Source organism: Rissa tridactyla, chromosome 6 (genome assembly GCF_028500815.1).
Source record: "Rissa tridactyla isolate bRisTri1 chromosome 6, bRisTri1.patW.cur.20221130, whole genome shotgun sequence".
Lineage (NCBI taxonomy): Eukaryota > Metazoa > Chordata > Aves > Charadriiformes > Laridae > Rissa > Rissa tridactyla.
This window is the reverse complement of record NC_071471.1, coordinates 23371726-23392921: the sequence shown is the minus strand read 5'-3', so window position 1 is coordinate 23392921 and position 21196 is coordinate 23371726. Positions and strand designations below refer to the sequence as shown.

The 21196-nt window shown below is 37.0% G+C and overlaps 1 protein-coding gene across 1 annotated transcript; it reads right to left on the bottom strand.

Annotated features, from left to right (window-relative positions):
* Positions 1-85: 85 nt before the first annotated feature.
* On the bottom strand, positions 86-20087 carry DAW1 (dynein assembly factor with WD repeats 1). The gene is made up of 13 exons (XM_054206329.1): positions 20045-20087; positions 18709-18781; positions 17319-17463; positions 14172-14230; positions 13566-13688; positions 11965-12064; positions 9237-9344; positions 8081-8187; positions 4670-4772; positions 4160-4274; positions 3006-3082; positions 869-1031; positions 86-212 (listed from the first exon to the last, which is right to left on the bottom strand). The coding sequence occupies exons 1-13, from the start codon at positions 20082-20084 to the stop codon at positions 178-180; spliced, it is 1248 nt and encodes a 415-aa protein (XP_054062304.1). The 5' UTR covers positions 20085-20087; the 3' UTR covers positions 86-177.
* Positions 20088-21196: the final 1109 nt, after the last annotated feature.

Here is a 21196-nt window from a genome sequence, read left to right as displayed (position 1 = left end):
TCCACATCTACCAGACATCAGCAAAGTCAAAGCTATCAAAATCTAGGTAACTTTTCTACTTCAACAAAACTGAAGGCGAACAGAGGGTAAAATAAATCAGATCTGAAAGACTGAGTTTATTGACTGTGAAACTCACAAAGTAGGCATATCCCAAACCGGATCGTTCCTTCTCTTCAGTCAGTGCCATATTCTACAGGTGTTATCCTTGCTCCCTAGTAATAAACACACATTGTGAAGGAATCATTTACCTGTATCACACAATTTATCCAATTTTGTTAACACTGACATCAACAATCAACCCAGAATGCCGAGGAGCTAGAGAAGTATGTTCCTGTCCACAACGAGCAAGAGACAGCAGGACCTACAGCAATATTTTTATCTGAGAACAACTCCATCCCATATTTTGGTAGTTAGTCAAAAGATGGAAGCAATCACAAGTACTCTGTTCACACCTTTTCCCACTCCCATGACTTTTTGTCTGAAATGAAGGAAACCTGAACAGAGCTCAGTGCCAAATACACGAGAGCTGTGCTCCCATTTAAAAAACTTTGCCTTTTGCTCATCCAGACCTCCCCTGCTGCAATGCATTGTGAGAAAAGGGCTTAGTCACGGGTCAGGTGTTAGTATATGCCCATAGGAGAGATGGTAGGGTATGCCCTTGCCTTTATACAAATTTGTTCATTGCCATATGCACTTAAACCTCAGTTCAAAAGTGAGTTTTTAGCTTTTCTTGACTATATTTTAAGTCACTGCTGGTACATGTATTTGGGATATGGCCTCAGGAAACTTCTCAGACTCTTATTTTGTTTACCATAACAAGATTTCAAATGTCTCTCAAAAAAAAAGGAAAAAAAAATATATTAGTTACCTGTAATGATTATATCACCCTTGTAATTGAAAGCACAGGAGAATATCTCATCAGTATGACCCTCTAATATCTGAAGGCAGTGTCCAGTAGCAGCATCCCAGAGTCGAGCTGTTTTATCAGAACTGGCTGTTAGTATACGACTGCCTTTAGGGTTGAAACATACCTTTAAAAAAATGTAGAAAAGAGTTATATTACTTAGCAAGTCAATATACCTGGAAAATGAAGTTCCAACCTAGTGATTAAAAGATGAAAAGAGGGACCAGCAACTCTTGCATTCAGCTTTTCAGCTAAAATTAAGGACAGTAGTCCACTAGAGTCACCCCAGCAAACTTCCGTGGCTGAAAACTTTGTGTATGTACAAAGGTCTATATACAATGACCTTACTATAGGATCAAGACTTCAGAATATTATCCAGCAAAATCACAATTGCTCTACAACCGTAACAACTTTATTTAAATGTTATCATTATTCCAATGTAACATTTATAGAAATTTCAGAGTTCTACATTAAATAACATACATGTCTGTAATATCAAAACTTCCACTGAAGGCAACTTACTTTGTAGTATGTCTTCATATTTGTTAAACATTCATTGCCAAAATTGCATGCATTTCCAAATAATCTGATATATTTTTATAGCATTAACCAGACAATACCAGGTTTATTATATAATGCAAAATTGCTTAATTACTGAGGGCAAAATGCCCCTTCTCCAGAAATCTGATTTCCAACTAATAACCTTCCCAAGTGATCACAGCTACACAGAACATCTGCAGAAACAGACTGACTTTTCAACATGCTCCTGGATGAGCAGATTCTCACTTCCAGCAAAGAAATCGTTCCAGCACTAAGGACCCTGGCGGAAGCTGTCCCTAACCTACCCACATGTCAGCATGGGTTCAGGCTGCGTTCCTCCGTGCACCTACACCGAGTGGGAAATATTGCAGTGAGTATATTAGTGAGGAAAGACCAGCCCTTCTGACCTTAATATTCTCTCAGCAGAGTGATTATAATAGCCTTCTCAATACAATGAAAGCACCAGAGTTTTGTTCACTAAGAATCATCCTAGTTTCAAAATATTAATATTCCAATTACAAAATACATCAAACAAAAGCAGCACAGACTTATCATACCAGCCTGGAAGCTAGTGAAAACTATCCATTTGAAAGAATGATGAGAAGGTGCAAGCATTAAATAACAAAGTTTGAAAAATATGTACAATTTTGGAAGTAACTAAATGTATTTGGAACTGAACTTTGTCATTCAAAATTGAGCCAGACAAGACTTCCAGCAAAGTACACGAGCACACTCCTCATGACCAAGTGATGTGTGAAACAGGCTTTATACTTCCAAGTCTCTTACACACTTTTGAAATAAGACCTTCCATATATTTTGCCACAGACATACGCTTTTTCTGTTCCATTCCATAAATTGGGTGTGCAGACAAATGAGAAAGAGTAAAGAGGAGCAGACCTGGCAGAAGCAAGGAATGAGGGTGATGGTAAAAACCTCAGAGGCAATAGCCCTAAGATGTCCTCAAGAGACTAAAAAAACTTGTGCATGCTCTGTCAGAGAATCTGGGGATTCCAAGGACTTAATAACACAAGTACAATTTAGGAGAGGTCAGACAGAAGCTGTATTAACTATAATCACAGTGAGAGAACATTTGGACAGCATCTCCCTCTCTGCTCCCTGTTCTCTGCCAAGTCATTGCAGAGACCTGACCTGTACAGTGTTTCAGAAAAAGGAAAGAGGTAAAGAAAAACAATCATTTCGATGTTAATAAAGCCAGGTATCCCTGGGAGGGATGAACTTCTTAAGTAGTTTGCTAACTGTCACAATTCTAAGGAATCAAATAGTAAAGAATATGACAATATGGAGAGATGGCTCTTGGTGGAGCACACCCAGTATTATCGTATCTCAGAAGTGGGAGTTGGAAACAACCATTGACTGATAGCTTTTAGTTGAAAGGAATGTTCTTTTAGTAAAGATAACTTCTTAGCCAGACCTCTCAATCTTAAATATCAACGATTTTACCACAACATTCTTTAACAGTATCCCTGTGCCATGGAATAACTGGTGGATTGGATGTCACGTGTAATCGAATAAGAAAAGGTGCAAACCACAAACAACTTACCTTTGAAATTTCACCTCCATGCCCTTCTAGCTTTGCAATGCACTCTTTTGTTTCTGCATTATAGACTCTTGCTGATCCTGTTGTAGTAGATTAGGAGCCATTTGTGATTGTTATGCTTAAGCATGCATTTCAATAAGAACATTTTAATAAGGTTGGAAGGGCCTCATCCTCAGGATTTCAAAAGAAATAGAAGACAATCATAACACAGTTTCCCCCAAAGATAAAGTATGTCAAAAAGGATCTGTAATCTGGTTGGAAAAGGTTGGCTTCTTAATGGTTTCTGCTGTAAAACTTCTAAAATGTGAATACAAATGTCCACATAGAACACGGACCACTGAAGTCTTTAATTTCAGAATGCATGTACGATATATTCAGAAAGCTTTCATTATATTTCAGATATTCATTCTATTTAATGAACTATTAATTATGTTTCATAAACTATTGTTTACATCTCAGGAAACTTTTTACATTGTCTTATGTCTAAATCTGGCAACTACAGCAAATCAGATCCAAATAGTGTCTCCCATCCAGTCTGGTATCCCGTTTCTGGAAGTGCAAATCAAAACACTTAAGTATGTAAAAATAATATGGTATGTCTTTATGCAGTATAATATAACACTGTGCAGGTGAATACAAAAAACTACTTATTCTGCTTCCTAAAAAAATAATAAGCTTGCAAAATTGCCACATACCAATAACAAAATTGCATCTTTCACTGCCTCTTTACTGTGTGTTCTCTTGCTGTGCATTTGGAAAGCCTAGTTGCAAATCCACCATTAAAATTCCAACTACCTTTTTCATTTAAGCCTAAATTTGAGCCACTCAAATCAAACTTCACTCAAAAACTACTTATCTAAGCATTTAAAATGCATTTCCACCCACAAGTGAAATATTTCCCTGCAAATTTGAAGTTAAAAGGGAAAGACTGGTTGAGTTGATTAAAGTGTGAAAAATAAGAAAATTTTCTCTGGGGAAAAATTCTTAAGTTTAATGCCAAACTTTCTATAATGCAACAAACATTGCTTGATCTATAGTCTGGAGTCACGATAATCCTCTTTCATCAAGCTACATTCAAAGCAAAACCAACGGAAAAGGACGAAGGTGTTTTATGCTACTATTGCAATCCTTACAGCAGTCCCAGTCACTTCACCCACCATCAGCAGAGGCAGTTGCAATACGTTGGCCAGCATAATCAAAGCAGACATCCAGTATTTCATCACTGTGACCTGTTAACGTTGCTATATGTGTCCCAGTCATAGCATTCCACAGCTGCATAGATAAATAAGGGTGATATTTTTGCTTATTTTGACGAATTTACTTGATAAATATCTAGTTGATCCATAAAGCAACTTGTATAAACCCTTTCTGAAGTCTGACAACGCATTAACACAAAACCTGGATATAAATCAATAGAGTCATTGTTTAGTCAGTTTAATGAAGTTCTGTATATTTTTTTATTTCAGTGTATTGATTAAACGAGCCTTAAAACTTATATTGTTATTTAACTGGACTTCACTGAAATGAATAAGCTTATAGCTTCTGCATTTAGTTGTAAATTCTTTAACGAATTACATGTACTAGTTTAAAATAATGCTCTTTCATTTACAAAAGATACATATTTATATATCAAGTAGCTGTATTCAGTACCTAGTCAACTTTCCTACCATGCATGTTTTGTCCATTGATCCAGTGACAATGAGAGAACAGTCCCAGTTGAACTGTACACTGCTAATCTCTCCTCGGTGATCTATTAAGGTATGTAACATCCTACAAAAAAGAGAATTTACATTTTTAGTGTGCATTTTGATATACGCATATAAATTATAAGTAAGTTTGTAAAATGGTATAGTTAAGGTGTCAAGTCTTCACCATTTTATCCATTAAAGCAATTAAATGGAGTGGTACAGCTCATTTATCATTCTAGTACTACATCAATTCCATTTTTTATCTTTGAGACAGAAAGGCAGTAAGGAATAAAATGGAAACGCCCTCCCTTCTCTTCCAAAAACATTTTAGTGAATGTATTTCCACTGAAATGTGATAACTTCCCAGTGCCAGAGACAGATTTCTTGTATTCTTCTACATACAAAGCACAAAGCGCAAGTTTTTCCACATTTCTCTCCCATTATCCTACTTCAACGAACTGTAAACAGTGCATCTTTAAAGCTCCATATAATCTAAACCATTTATAAAATCCACTGAAGATCAGATGGAACTTAATCAGGTACTAAATGTGATCATGTTCCCAAGTAACAGGCAGATGACGGCCTAAATGAAATATGATTTCTAATCCTCATTAATCCTAAACTTCTTGCTGCACGAGACTGGCAATACTAGTTCCATTAAATTCTTCAGCTTTAGCTGAATAGAGAGGGTACAATTAGCCATTATTGCTTCCTATGAGTTAATGGCCTATAAGGCAATGAACCCTGAAAATGATTAATCGCCATATATATATTAAAGGATTATTAAATTAGGTTATTATCACAATGCTAATATGACTGTATCATTAGTAGAAAACTGCTTGAACTAATGGATAAACTAATGACTAGAAAAACAACTAAATGAGTTTAAGTGACTGAAGTGTTTTTATTCATCGCATAAGATATGTAAGGGTAGCTAAATTAATATATATGCTAAATGAACAGCAAAGCAAATCTCCTAGGCAATTGAATTTTCTATTTGTTTATGATAACAAAAACTTGATTAAACTTGTGTCATTTTATAGAATTCTACTATTACTTGCCTTTTACTTTCTAACAATATGAGGCATGCACCATTGTAATTGTGTAGACCTTTTTACAGTAAAACCAAAAATCAACAATCAGAAAACAACAGTAGGAAACTTAATTTTGTGAACATATTATTTGGCCATAGAAACTGCTGTTACTGTAATACCTAATACCCAAAATAACTAATAATGGAAAAAGTTTTAATTTACAATCTAAAGACTTGAATTTCCAAATTTCACAAAGACAGTCCAGGCTTCAAGCTTCAACGTAAATATCTGGTCAATAAGCAGAATAAATAGCAAAGTATGGGACATCTCACAGAAACCACTATCTATCAGACAAACAATTAGAAAGAACACAGGAAACAGACTTGTGAAATGCCATGAAAAAATTCCATTTAAATTATTTAAAAAAATAATAATAGAAAAAAATCAGCTTCAGTCATAATAATACTTCTTTAGCTTTCAGTTTCCAGTGAAACTTAATATATGGATGCTCTAATATTTGCACTAGAATTACAAATAAGAAACCGTCTCTCTCTCAGCATCTTGGTGTCCACAACTCCTGACCCCAGTTACAGGCTGTTGATTTGTCACATGAAACTGAAGACACCTTCAGCTGAACTGTAGCTGACCGTACCTGCCATGGAGAAATTATTGATGAAATACAGACCTATATTCCAAAAGCATGTCCTGTGTTGTGTGTGCGTGTCCCTCTCCCGTTTTTTTGTTGTGTGGTTGTTTTGGGTTTTTTATAAATTTAACATTTTATGAAGAAAGCCTTCTTGAACATTCTTGAGATTTCTTGTCCCTGCATCAACTTCCCTCAGGACAATTCTGGATACCTACCCAGAATAAAACTGAGGAACACAGTCACCCAGCGGTCAGCCAGCAAAATTAAAAGAAACTTCAAGTTGTAACTCAGATTTGGAAAGCAGTGTTTCTCATGTATTTCATATGGTGAAAGATGGGCATGCACAACCTCACCTACAAGATTTTTGCAAATCTACCTGAACCTGTATACAGCAAAGTATGATTTGCTCACAGTATTTCTGACTGCAACTTTTCATTATTACTAAATATATACATCCCCAACTGCCATCTAAAAGGCTGAATGCTGGCTCTGGCACAATTCTGTTGCCCACTAGCCAATCACTAGAGCTGCCAGTGTTTAAACAAGAATTTTCTCCTTCATATTCCACTTCCTGGTATTGACTCTGACATGAAGTCCACATTCATTTCTTAGAAAAAAAGAATGCAACATGAAAATCCCAAGACTGAATTTGCTGCAGGCTCAGACAAGAAGCTGGAAGAAGAAACTGTTTTCAAACAAAAAATATTTGCAAGAACACCAGGCTGAATGAAGTTGAATCCAAAGGTCTAGTTTGCTGAGTGAGTCCCTCCTAAGTATTTCCATGCCAAACATTAAAATTCTGGTGTTGAATAAGCTCAAAGCTTACAGAATCAAGCCGTAAATGATGTACTAGGTACTATGTATACTTTTTTTTTTTTTAAATCACATGATTATTCTCATTTTGAAGTGATACGCATTGTTTATTACCCCAAGATATCACTATACACACACTTCCTTTTATATAGACATTTCAGAGATATTCCCCTTGCTGTCACAAAAAGAAAAAAGACATGACCTCTGAGAATGTAATAAAATGGTTTTCTTCATAAATTACTTTGTTAGTCACCAGGGCAATCATTTTATTATTCCACTTATACTGAGTTTCCAGTTGAAAAAACAAGTGAATTTGTCAGGATAATACAAGAAGTTCATATTTAGCTACTAAATTATTATTTGTTGGCATCATAATCAAGACATTCTGTTCTCTGTAGTCAGAGGGGCCAAATTTTCTCCTCTATAAATTTATACTGACTTAAAGGATTGTGGAAAGGAAAACAGGTCCTCTGTAGTTTTTAAAGACAATGTGACCAGGCTACTTTTCTATGACATAAAATATACTTTCTTTCTACTTAAACAGCCTGTTCCATCTAGAAATTATAGACACCTTCCAAACCATGAGTTTCCATGTTGGTAAAATATTTTCCTGTTTGAAGATTTCATCAGCAACAAACACAAGATCTGTCCATTCTGTCTGCCTCCTCAGTGCTCATAAGATGGAAATTTAGGAAAAAAAAACATACAAAAGCACTTCATGAGCAGCATTCCTTTTCAGAAGAACAAAGAGAACAGGAGTAACAAATGATAAGATGAAGGAACGTATACTCTAAATGAAGCAAAAACACAAGGTCTGTAATTTGTAGCTCAACATTGTCTCTTTCATTTGTCATGAAAACATGCAATGTAAAATTATATTTATTAGTACTTTAGTACCTGCCAGTGCCAACATCCCACACTGCTACTGTATGGTCAAAGGAGCCAGTGATAATCCTGTCTCCGGTGCTGTTGAAAGACAATGCAATAATTTCTGCTGAGTGCCCCTGAGAGAATTTTAAAAAAGGAGTATGAGAACACAAATTATAACTTTTCCATTAATGTAGTTTAATATGTAGCTTTTTTTCCAGCAGTATAATCCTTCTATAACCCTTCAATATATCATTTACTGTCTTGTCCAATATATCACAGCTTTTGCAGAAAGATATACTGGACTGTGGAATAGTCAATATCCCAATAACTGAAAGAAATCAGGCACATCACTTAAGCAATGAACAATTGTTCAGTGATGTCATCAGTGTATATTTCCCATATTTGATTTAAACAGAATCATATTTGTTCATCAATACATACTGAAACCAGATGATTCATTTTACAGTAAACTACAGTACAGCTTGTCATTGGTGTTGGTGGAGAGGGTTGGAAAAATTAATGTGCACATACTTATAAGCTAAAAGTTCACACATTCCACTGCTCTTTGCTCTGTTCGGGGCTCTAAGGAAGATAAAGTCAAGGAGGATAAAATGCCTTCCTCACTCTATAGGCCACATACACCAAAGGAAGCTTATGCACTACCTGTTATTTAGGATTTATGCACGAGAAATGCATTGAAACAGCACAGGCCAGTCTGAACCTGTATAATCCCAGTAAGCCACGTAGAGCAGAGAGACATCACAATCTAGAGGTAAGTGGATGTATGTTGTCTGCTGATGCTTAGAAGAAGAAGATCCATACAGATGTAGTGTTTGACATTAATGTTCTCAGAGTTCTTTTATGTTAATGCAGAAGTGGTCATAATTTACAGTATAGCAACCTGTTTTAATAAGCGATGGAAGGCATTCTGATCTATAGCAGTAATGTCATTGAAATGAGAAATTCTGCCTTTTGATAAATAGGACTTCTTATAAAATACCATAGCTCTATCATTCCCTTCAAGTTTTCTTAATCTGTTTTAACTGCAGTCACTGTGGGACCACCTGGTAAAAGAAACTCAGCAAGTTTTGAAATCATTGGAACGGTTGGTTATACTGTTATTTGTCTCAGAAAACTAAGAAAGCAAGGAACATTTTTAAAACCGTAAGGAAGGCAAACATACACTTAGAGTGACTACTTCTTCGCCTTTCTCTATATCCCATAATTTGGCAGTGGTATCCATGCTTCCAGTTGCCACCAATGTGCTCTGAAGATTAAATGATAAACATACCTATAGCAAGAAACATTGGATGGAAAAAGTGGGAGAGTGTTTATATACATTTTCTCAAAAACAATGGGTCAGGATTAATATTTTTTTTAAAAAAAGACAAAAGTCTGACAATATTTTATGCAGAGTTCTTCCAACAGCTCACTAGAAGAGCAACAAATCCTTATCACATAGCTCATGTGATCACATAGGATGACTACTCAAATCAATTGGACTGATTGGCTGCTTTGCAATGGTAATGCATTAAAAAGACTTACTGGAAGATTTCCTGCATTGTTTTCTGAGCCTGGATTAAAATTCACTATTTAGGTGCTTCATTTTGTGTCACAGGGAGCAACTATTTAGTTCTGAAAGTTTTAATGAAAAGCAAGCCTGAAGCAGTCTGTTAATTTATTAACAGTGCATAGTTAACTGGCAGAGAACTATGTATTCAGTATCAGTATCTTTAATACAAAGATAAACTTACGCAATCTTAATAAACAGCTACAAATATCTAAACCACCTCCTCTAACTCCAAGAAGTTTTAATCACACACACTTTCACACTCTTGCACGCACACTCACTCATCCTCTCTCAGGGGATGAGTGGGATACAAGCGCATCCCCATTTCCTAGCAGTATGTGTTCCCCTACTCACACACACCTGCCCTAGGAGACGTGAGCGCTTTAGCTTTAGTTGAACCCATGCCACTTCCTACAACCTGCTGATCCACACACCAGAGAGAAGGCATCCAAATTCACATATGCACGTCTCATGGGGGTGGGGCGATGGACAATTTGGCCCTTTTTGTTGAACCCCGTACTGACAATTCACTAGTCAGATGACTCCTCATGGTGTCTCCAAAAGGAAGGTTACACTCTCGGGTCTAGGCAGAGATTGTGATGCCCTCGGTGACTTCTGGAAGCACCAGAGCAGGTTGTGACAACTTCCAGACTAATATGTCCCCCACCCTGTTATAAATTATCTTGATTCTTTCATCTTTTTCTACTTCTTTCCTTTTCTTTCTTCAAAATTCTACTTCTTTATTTCAAAATTCTCTTTGAGATTCTCCAGTTACTGTTCAATCTGCCTGACAGTCCTCCCTAACACTATCATTTGGTAGGCTTCCTCTTTAACTTGATCAGTTTGGGGCAAAGACCCTCCAGACAGTTTTGTGTACCCCCAAACACACTTTGTACACTCATACTCTTTACAGGTGTCATTATCTAGGCCATTTGCTGAGGGCATTGCCACAACATCATATTTATTTATGAAAAAGCAAGAACAAAAGCTCAACAACTTCCTTAATTAATTTTTCACATTAGAAAATCATGTAGTCATTTTCCCATTTTCTGTAATTATTCAATATGACTGTTCTCCTAATAAAGAATAGGAGGTGCCATGTAAAGAGGAAAACAGTAGCTAGGGTCACTGGTGCATTTTCATTATGTCCACTTCTTTCTTTTTCTCTTTTTTTTTTTTTTTCATACTGAATAATTATGAACATGCCCTTGCCAGCAAAGTATCATATGCAATAATGGCCTTTCAGAAACTAGTCTCATTCAGAGAAACACATCATCTTCTGCTGGCTATTATATTCTACTAATTACTTGCTAGCACAATTCATAACACTTTGGGTCTAATCTAATGCCTCCAGAAGTCAGAAGAAATTGACAGGCCTTTAAATATTTAGCCAACTGATTTGCGGCAGCAAAATCACTGCAGCCTGTCTCAATAAGCAAACGCATTCTCCAGTGTAAGAGGTAACTGTTTTGAATTATCCAGAGAATCAAAAACCCACTAAAACCAAGGTCACATTCCACCAAGGTAAACCACCATCCACCAAACACACCAGCTATAGGCCTCACAATCTACAAATTAAATTCCAAATGTTTCCAGAAATGCTTTATTGAATAATGATTGTATAGCTATTTCTGTTAAAAAATATATTCTGCATTGACATTAAGAGTTTCAGTGGATTTGCCCTGATCTTTTAAATCGCAATGCTGTGTATCAAGATATTCACTAATGCTAATAGGGATCTCAGTGCACTGGAAAGGAAACTAACCATTTTTAAGCTAAAATTATTTTCATTTCATATATCTTTGACATTTCAGCATCCCACATATTCCCAGCTAATACGCTTAGAATTTCAGAAATTCAGTCTTCTATGGCTCCAGTTGGCCCTCTATGTGAAGTACAGATCTACATGTGAAAGACAGCAATACAAGCAATGACGTTCTTGTGTATTTAGTTCTGCAAATACGAGACACAATGCAAGATACCTAGAAAAAAAATTAGATGCATAAACAAATCAAGGAACAGATATATGCAGTAAATTGAAAATTCCGATTGTTATGGTGTTTTTCAAAAATGTTTTCACATTTAGCAAACAAGTGAAATTGGAACAAACTAAAAATAAAAATATAATTTCAAACTGTATACAATGTTTTATTCTATTTCTTAAGAACTGTCAGAGTATTTTTTCTTGTAGTGCGGAAACATTCACAATATCTGAATGTGTGAACAGACGCAATAGAATAGCTGCCCCTTCCAGTCTCAGCTCACAGGGGCTTGGAACGCACAGCCGTCAGTGATGGAATAAGAAAACAAAAAGGAATAAGAAGTGTCCATCGGTACTCACTATTTCTGCACTATGTCCTCTGAAAGTATGATAACATTTTCCTGTTTCTGTACTCCACAGTTTGCAGGTTTTATCAAAAGATCCAGTGGCAATCTTGTCACTAAATGGAAAAAATCCTGACATTTTTATTTAGAAAAAAACCTCTGACCTCAAAGACAGTAAAACTCACAGAAACAATACCCAGCTGTTGAATTTTTCATTCATTTTGGTGCATTCCGCTGCACTATAAGATACTGAAGCAGGATTTCACAAACAGAAGTTACATTAGTAGAAAAAATTAGCGGACATACATAATTAGTTTTTCAAAGAGCTGCTGTGCCTATCTATTAGCACAGAACTGTTCATAACTGATGACTAATCTACATTAGGGATGAAGTTATCTGCTGGACTTCCAGATGTATTTAAAAGTTATGTCATTTTGTCAGATAGCACCTGTTTATCAACAGTTACAAACTCCTTTTATAAGCAGTTTACCCAAATTTCAGAGGTCGAACTCCACTCCCACCAAAGTCAGTGGAAGTGTTGTGATCAACTGCAGTTAGAGCAAGACTGAAGTGAGGTACCCAGAAAATGTAGCAAAGGACACTGTATCGAAATCTAAAGATGAGCAGAAAAAAAAAAAGTTCTTTTATACTGAACTTTAAATAATGTAGCTCAGGGTTCTCACCAAGCTTTCGCTTGCTATATATCGCTTCTCCACTTTAATGTTACAGTCTAGTTATTGATCTTTGCACAGATATTTGTCATACATTACTTTCTTCACAGTACATAAAAATCTCATTAATTGGTTACTTTAAAATAGTTAAGAATAATAGCAGAATATAAGACATTGACGTAGCAGGTTCTAGGTTAGATAAAGTCTTTTCATCTAGAAGGAAATGATGATGCTCCGAATAATGTAAGAAAAAGTCTGTAACTATTATTTTCTGATGTTGATTGTGTATTGCTTAACTGATAAATCCAGCATCTGACAGTGAAAGAAGTAATGTGATTCAATATAAAAATAGGAATTAATTTTTCCTATTTTGCAGGGAAGCAAAACAGTTTACTTATACACGACAGCTTCCTCAAGAAGCAAATGACAACGAAACTTCGGTAGCTAACATGTAATTCCCTTCACCTATCATGTGGCAATTCTAACCTAGGGCAAACAGTTATTGCAGAAAACAAAAGATGCATAGATTCATATTTGACATTCATACAGCGGCACCCTGTGGATTTTATAAAAATTACTCAACAGCTATGACACTTCTAAATTCTGTCCTAAATAATAATGAATGTGACACACCAAATGGAGAAACCCACTTTTATTTTGACAGAAACGTTCTTTCTCCTTAACTGCAGCAACACAAGATGTAGTAAGTACTTATATTTCACATCATATACAAATTATAGCAGAAAACACGCTTGAGTGTATCTCTCATAAAAATAATATACAGTGCTGTTCCATGGTGATTAGTTATACTTGAACTTTACAAATTCAGAATTTTAACCCTTTCAATTTGAGATAATATATTTGATGTTAAAGTCTGAGTAACAGTTCTGTATTTGCAAAATACATGATTAGCAATTATGATGTATCCCAGAGAAAATATATTTACCCATAGGGATTATTGAAAGCTATTGCATAGACAACATTTCCGTGTCCCTCCAGCGTACGTAGCTCTTCTCCTGATGCAGTATCCCATACTTTGCAGGTTCTGTCATAGCTTCCAGTGATAAAGCTAAAGGAAAGAGAAATTAATTTCTGAATACAGTAAATATCTTACTGGTCCTGGTGCATAGTCAAATGAGTTATTTCCACAGATTTCAGTTAGCACTGTCTCAGACCCTAAATATCTTCTTTCTTTCAAAAAAACAGATTAATGACCATAGAGATTCCTTTTCTTTTTTTTTTTTAAACTGTTACTCATAAAAAAAATTGTTTCTAATCTTTAATGTATTTCAACTAGAAAGCAAGCTGTTGCTTTCAAGACATGAAGAAAAAATGATTTGGCATGTGCCCACAGTTGAATCAATTTACATGAAATTCCACTACAGTGAAAGTCCCAAATGAATTTATGTCAAAGATGCTTAGAAGTAGCATAGCTGAATTCTTTGAATTCTTTTTGCAGCAAGATAAGAGCACTGAAATTCCCTTACAATTTAATTTACAAATACAAAACTTCAATTAGTGATTATGTACTTTGACTTTGAAAACAACTTACCGGGAACCCGATTTGTTAAATGCTACATTAGTCAGTGGCAATATATGTGCTCTAAGTACCTGAAACAGAAGCAAGGGAAGGAAGAAGAAAACAACATTTGATGAAAATTAAAAAAAAAAAAGAACCAATAACAATTGCTTAAAATATTCACTAGGTTAATATTTTCTTCTCCTCCTGTCAGAGTAGCAGTTACAGCTGCAATACATTAACCTCTAACTAAAAAAATCTCCCATGCCTCAACAGGTTATCACTGTAAGGTATTATATAGTATTGATTTGAAATTTATATTTTACTTGAATGAACTGTCTTTTCCCCCATGTTTGCTTTTTCTCCACCTTCTCTGAGACCAGCAAAGTAACCCTAGACCAGAGATGAAAAACAAATGAGTGAGGAGATCACGTCTGGTGAGATCACTGATGAAAGAAATCCCAACTAGTACTAAGCCTTATATAGTGAATGAAGAGATCCAGCTGAATTGAGTATTTTGAGTCTTTTAGGTTATGGGATGCTTTCAGCTAGTATATGATTTTGTTTTCAAAAACATGAAGAACAGAAACAAGATACATCTACGTCCTGTGAGGTCATGACAAAAAAGGCATGCAGAACCATAAAAAAGATAGTTATCAAGACAAAATTCAAAGAGGGAATTTCAAATTTGATGTCTGCCTGTATTGTGTAGGTTATGGAGGTGACTCTTTCTAACGTTGCTTCTAAGGTCCTTTAAAATCAGACAGTATACATGTTTAATGTAAATTATCTCATAGCCATAATAATAGTAAGGTTTATTAAACATAGGTGAAAATGGTTTCAGATACTGCCAATGAAATTAAGTGTGCTGTGATACTTTGAAAATGACAAAAGAACAAATAATAATCTGGTTTGTGTTTGAATAAGGTGGCTACTGTATATCAGGGTTTGCATTTGAACAACTTTCACCTATTACAAGCTGGCTTCTGCTTGAGTCTAAAGCATAATAAAATCATATCCTGGAAAATCACAGCAACTGCTGACAGTGAAGTAAAGGGATGTTAAAAATACAGCAGTGGTCCACTAGGTCTTCTTCACAGTGTAAGAATGAAGAAGAAATGATTTATGAGCAACGCGATTTAATCACTGACATATTACCAGAGCTTCAACTTTTTGTTCTTAACTCTAGCTTTCTCAGCTGTCTGTCTCCAAAAGAAAAACGAAAGGAGCTCAGAGATCATCTACTCAGAAGAGCAGGGACTGATAAAATGGAAATAACAATGGTCAAGTGAAGGACTGAGAGAGAAAGAAAAAAAACATATTTAATGTTAGAGAAACAGCAATTTCTGTTCTCTCCAGAAAGTAAGACAAGTTGTACTTTCAGTTACAGCAGTGGGAATGACAAAAATATTTTGCCTTTTTCTTTTTTTAAACAGCCACAGAATACAAATATCTACACATGAGAATGGATAATCATGGAAGTTTATGGAAATTTGACCCATGACATTTTTAGGGCTCCATGCAGGCAGCTCTGAACAACAAACATGTTTAACCATTATGAAAAAAGGGAGGAAAATGAGATGGGTTTATGTGCAATTTCAGATCATGGGACTAATTCTGTTCTTCCAATGCCCAGTGCTGCAGTTGCTTCATCCACAGAACTCTAAGCCAGCAAGAATTGCTTGTGCAAATGATACAATAATCAAACCCTAAGGCAAAATTTAAAAAATGTACCTCAGTTCTGCAAAATCTGCTACAGCAGTCCCTTAGATAAAAATCTGCAAATCACTACAGTATACCATTTCTATGCATTAGTTTAAAATCTGAGAAATTGTTACAAAAGCTTGTTTCTCTGTAGGGTACCTAACACAGCACTGTCACCCCAATTACTGGAAATAACAAAAAGATGGGTTTATACACTCATTTAAGATTATGCTCCAGTGCAACAGGAAAAAATATTCCTTTCCAAACAATGCAAACACATTTAAAAAAAAAAAAATTCTCGCTTCCACCCACCTCTTATATTTTATTAGCATCTCAGTAGCTTTAAATGGAACTGAAACATAAAACAAGTTAATTTCAGACACTTCTGACTACTCTTCAGTGAAGGAAATAAGCCAGCACTGATTGGATTTGCCTGCCTCTAGTACTTCAAAATTCGGAAGCTCAAATGTGGCACTATAACCAACAAAGAACAAATACTGTATTTACACTGAAATTTAAACAAATATTTGATGATTTCCCAGACTCTGCGATGAACAAACAATTTTAAAAGCTTGTGAAACGCAAGGCATTTTCTCAGTTGAGAGCATACCTTAAAACGGAACATAAACTTTTTAAATTTAAAATGCCTTATTACATAGCTCTGTTTTCAAGGTTAAATACACAGATTTTTGCAGAATTCACCCAAATGTGTAATGTTGGTCAAAAGAATCGAAGTTATGTCTAGCAACATGTAAGGGGTTTTTTTTAGCCAAACAAACCAACACAAAACTTCTTCCTTTCCTCTAAATGTAAGGTAACAATAACATAGGACTGACCAGCAATTTTTAACAGCTACACATTGCCATCTGCTGACACAGTAAAGATACAACACTTAATTATTTCAGATTGCAACATACAATCTCTGGAAGTAATTTTATTTTTATTTCCACAATGAAATACAAGTAAACCTATTCCTTTCTGACAGACTGAATCCTGGATTTGAAGCCCTGAAAGGTCTCTCTAATCATTGTTTTTAAAAAGCTTACTCATTTAAAATAAATTTTTAAATTACTGTCTGTAAACTGAAGATGAGCCTTTTCCCAGCAGCTAATTTACTTGGGATCAATTTGCAGGTTTTGTTTAAACGTAACTACGGGTGTTGCTTGTCCCCCAGGCCTTATTTAACAAATGAGAATTCTTTCTCTCCATCCAAAACACACCCTTGTCCATAAGCCTGTGTAAACAGTGTCTCGGAACAGTTACACCTCCCAGACTTTTCGGGGAATTCCTGGCTGACATAACCAGTCCAGACTCAGTCACTCTAAGCAGTGCAGAGGTGATTGAAAAGAGCCAAGAAATTGGCCATAAAGTCCAAATTTTGCTCTCATGCATAATATGCAGCAGTTAAAACATACTCGCAACACCAGAACTGAAACCCCCCAAAATGCCCCAAATTATTTTAAAGATGTCTCTGACCTTAAAAAGATAGAATTTGTGATCCTCTTTTTCCTCTAGCTTCTCTTGCAATCTTCGTACTAAATGTATGACGTGTTCCTTACATGAAGCTGTGATGAGAGGTTCTCCTTTTCCAATTTCTTCTACTAAGGCTATGGCATCTGTGCTAATTGGGGGGGGGGGGGGGGGGGGTGTAAAAAAACCAACCAAACAAACAAAATCCATCACCCAAAAACCAAAATCCACCATATTTCATCCTCTGTCAATAATTATGAATATAAACCCAAGAATATTATTTACTTGCCGAGAAACTGAAGTAAGCAATTAAATTATATGCATTTATCTCATTCTGTAATGGCTTAAAGAAATACGGATAAAGCACTGGTGCATAAATTACATGTAGCAGTACTAAAGCTAAATAACTTCTTAAGTCAACATTCTCATTACAACAAATTTGTCCTATTCCTCACAAGGAATACATATAGGAGTTTCAGATTGGTGCATTCCAACTGTCTGAAAGCCAGCGGCAGATAATTTGAGTATCATCCTCCACATAGCAAGTCTTACTTGCTTCCTCATGAAGTGACCTCTGCCTTCTATCTTACCGAAAGATATCCTTATCAAACTTAAATCTAAACTTGACCTTGAAATACATTGTATTTTTTATTCTTCAGTTAGGCCAACCCCTGATTTTTAGATATATCAAGCTCCTGCAAATTCTCTCATCATCGGTAGGATACTAGAAAATCAGATTATGCACTCTTACTTATTCTTTCAAAGAAGCCAACTGCAATTAGGTTTGAAACAAAGGAAACCAGAAAGCTTCCATTACTTGCAACAGAAGCAAATACTTAGTTTCTCCACACAAATACGTGAGAGGGAATCACCTACTTGCCTATCTTACACTGCCTTACCTATGGCTGTTATGAGGATTAATTCACTAACAGGAGAGATCTGAACTGATGCCTAGTTGTTACTTTCAGTGATTTCAACAGAGGTCCTTTAAACCAATGTAACAGGGGGCTGAGTTAGACCCACTGTTTGAAAATGTTCTGAAGACCAGTAACGCTATTACAGGACCTAAGAATTAACTGTCATTCATCACAATATTAAGCGCTGTATATTTCTGCTGGCTTTGTACAGGCATCTTGATAATCATAACTCTATAAACAAAAAGAGGCTTCACCTCTGAACAGAAAATCATGATGGTAATATTCAGCTGGAATGCAAGATTCTGTATTTAAAATAGTAGGAGAATGATTTGACTGTGTTATTTTTTTTCTTAGTGAGTGCTTTAGTGAACAAAGACATAGGTGACCTCAATTATATTTAAAACAATCAAATAGAGTTGTATATGAGCATGCTACAAAACGGCAGAGAGTGCTTTTATCTGAAATAATATCATACTTACTCAGGTCTAAGATCAAGTAGATCTATAGATCTGGTCTTTGGCTCACCACCTTGTACATATTCCAGAATAATTCCTTTAAAAAAAAAATAAGAAGAAGGTCTTGATTAGGTATCTGGGATTTTATAACAGGCACTGTAGACAGCGATGCTTCCACTTTTATTGCTCCACTGACTTCAGCAGACCTACTACCAGTTCTTGGAACTGGAACGAGTTTGTCTGTTCTTGCTGAGAGTTAGCAGGGTGATGAACAACTCCGATGTGTTTATACAATAAAAGATATTAAACATTATTTTATGACCCATTTTCTGTTCTGGAAATGAACATACTCTTTTTTCCCCAACTTTCTCCATCATTTCATCAGCCCTATTTTCAAAGAAGCTGTCCTGAAGACACTTGTTGTAGTTTGGTGTTCCAAGAAGCCTGGAAAATATGTTTTACAAAACCTGTTCTATTTATTTCAGTGTTTGCAAAGGCCTGTGTGCAGTAATGTACAGAAAATCATAACACGCTTTCCATTTCTAGGTATGCTCTGGCATCTCTGCACCTTCTACTGAGCTGAAGCATTAAAATGTTTAACCGCATTGCTTCCTGTTTTGAAACAGTTGTTAAAGAGTTCTGCTGCTCCTTGGTTTTCTGCGGGAAAGGATGCTTTAGATGAATTTCTATCTCATTTTGCATTTTTCCAAGTCCATAAGAAAAGTTATTAAGTTGAAAGGAAGATCCGATATTACAATACACTTCCTGAGCTGGCCATCTCCGTCATGTTTCACTTCTTAAAATTCACTAAATCTCGTGACTGAGTTCATGATAAACGATGAAGGCAGCTCAGCAGCACAGCTTTCCAAAGCATGGTTCTGCTCAGAAAATTCACAGCACAGAGAAAGAAAAAATAAGAAATGTGGCAACTTTTTGCTAATCAGACCTCTTGACAACACATGTATGTTGTTTTTGGTGCCAACTACCGCCACTTTTGACCTTGTAAAACTCCTTACAGCAATGCAAATAAGACCGCCTTGATTTCGCAAGGGTAATTCATTAATTACAGCCCTGATGAGCTGGAAGTCCCTCCACCGACCGCAGATGCCAAAATACCCGCACCTGAAGCCAACCCAGCGCCATCCACCAGCTTACTTCTGTCCTAGCCCACGACACAGGTGAGGAAAACGCCCATTACAGGAGACCCCCACCACCATCACCACCACCACCACCCCCCCGCACACACCCCGCGCCTCCCTCACAGGGGCGGCCGCCCAACGGCGATCCCCACGCCTGGCCCCAGCCCCACCGAGCCGGCACGGCCCCTGAACAGGGCAGTGAACCGTCCTGGCCTCCCCACCCGGCGGGTAGTAGCGCAGCAGCAGCCGCCTCAGCTTCATCCTCCTCCTCCTCCGGGCTTCGTCCCGTTCCCATAGCAACGCCCCAACAGCGCCTCCGCGCATGCGCCCTGCCCTCAGGCGGGAAGGCCCGGGCGCCGCTTCGGGCCTGGGTGGGGTATGGCGGTGCTTCTTCAAGCCCCTGGGGCCGGGCTTTTGGCATCCACACAGATGGAGGGGCATGGTGGGGAGCCGGTGTGGAGAGCTGAGCACCGGCCCTGGTGGCTGCGCGGCCGAGGCAGGAGGAGGACACGGCTGCGCAGCCGAGGCCTAGGCCTCGGCTGCGCAGCCGTGTCCTCCTCCTGCCTCGGCCGCGCAGCTGAGGCCTCCTGTGCGTAGGCATATAATTATCCCCGCTGAATTTTATCATCCTTTCACTTAGTATTGCAAGGCATCTCTGCTGTTTCCACAGTCGGCTCGTCTTGGCTACCCTGAATGCCGACAGCTAGAACGGCTCGCCCTGTATAATTCATGCAGAGCTGGCACGGTCTTCTGATCTATGGCGCAGAAAGGGAAGCAGCAGACCTTCAAAGGGCGGAGCGCACTAAAAAATTATAAAATTCGGAGTGCTAAAGAGCCAGGGGTAACGGCATAATAAATATATGAAAGGTACCTGAAAAGCAAATAGTCACTTAATGACTAAGGCAAAGATTAAAAAGAAAAGAGAGAACCTAATCAGCTTAATTTTTTTTAAAAGAAACTCAGGACAGAGACACGAGTATGAAAATACTCTTTCATCAAAGAGAAGAAAGAATCTATATGAAAAGAGACGACCAACATGGAATCATTAAAAGATTAGTATTATTAATAGAACCCAAAATTTGAGTGGAGCTTTATGCAGAAATGACTGTAGAGCATCAACAGGGGGAAGCAGTGAACACATTTTCATTTAGCAAATCTCATAGCCCACACTGTTGACAATGGGTCAACAGAAGACAGTCCCAGTCAGTGTTTAACAAAACATGACTTTTCCGAAAACACCCATATGGCTCCCTGCAGCTTCACTTTGAAGACAGTCCTTTGGTTTTTGAAAGCCAGGAAGTAAAATACAATGGCCAATTCCAGATTTACTCTGGGACATGACTGGGGGACAAAGTGGTCTCTGGGTTTTTCAT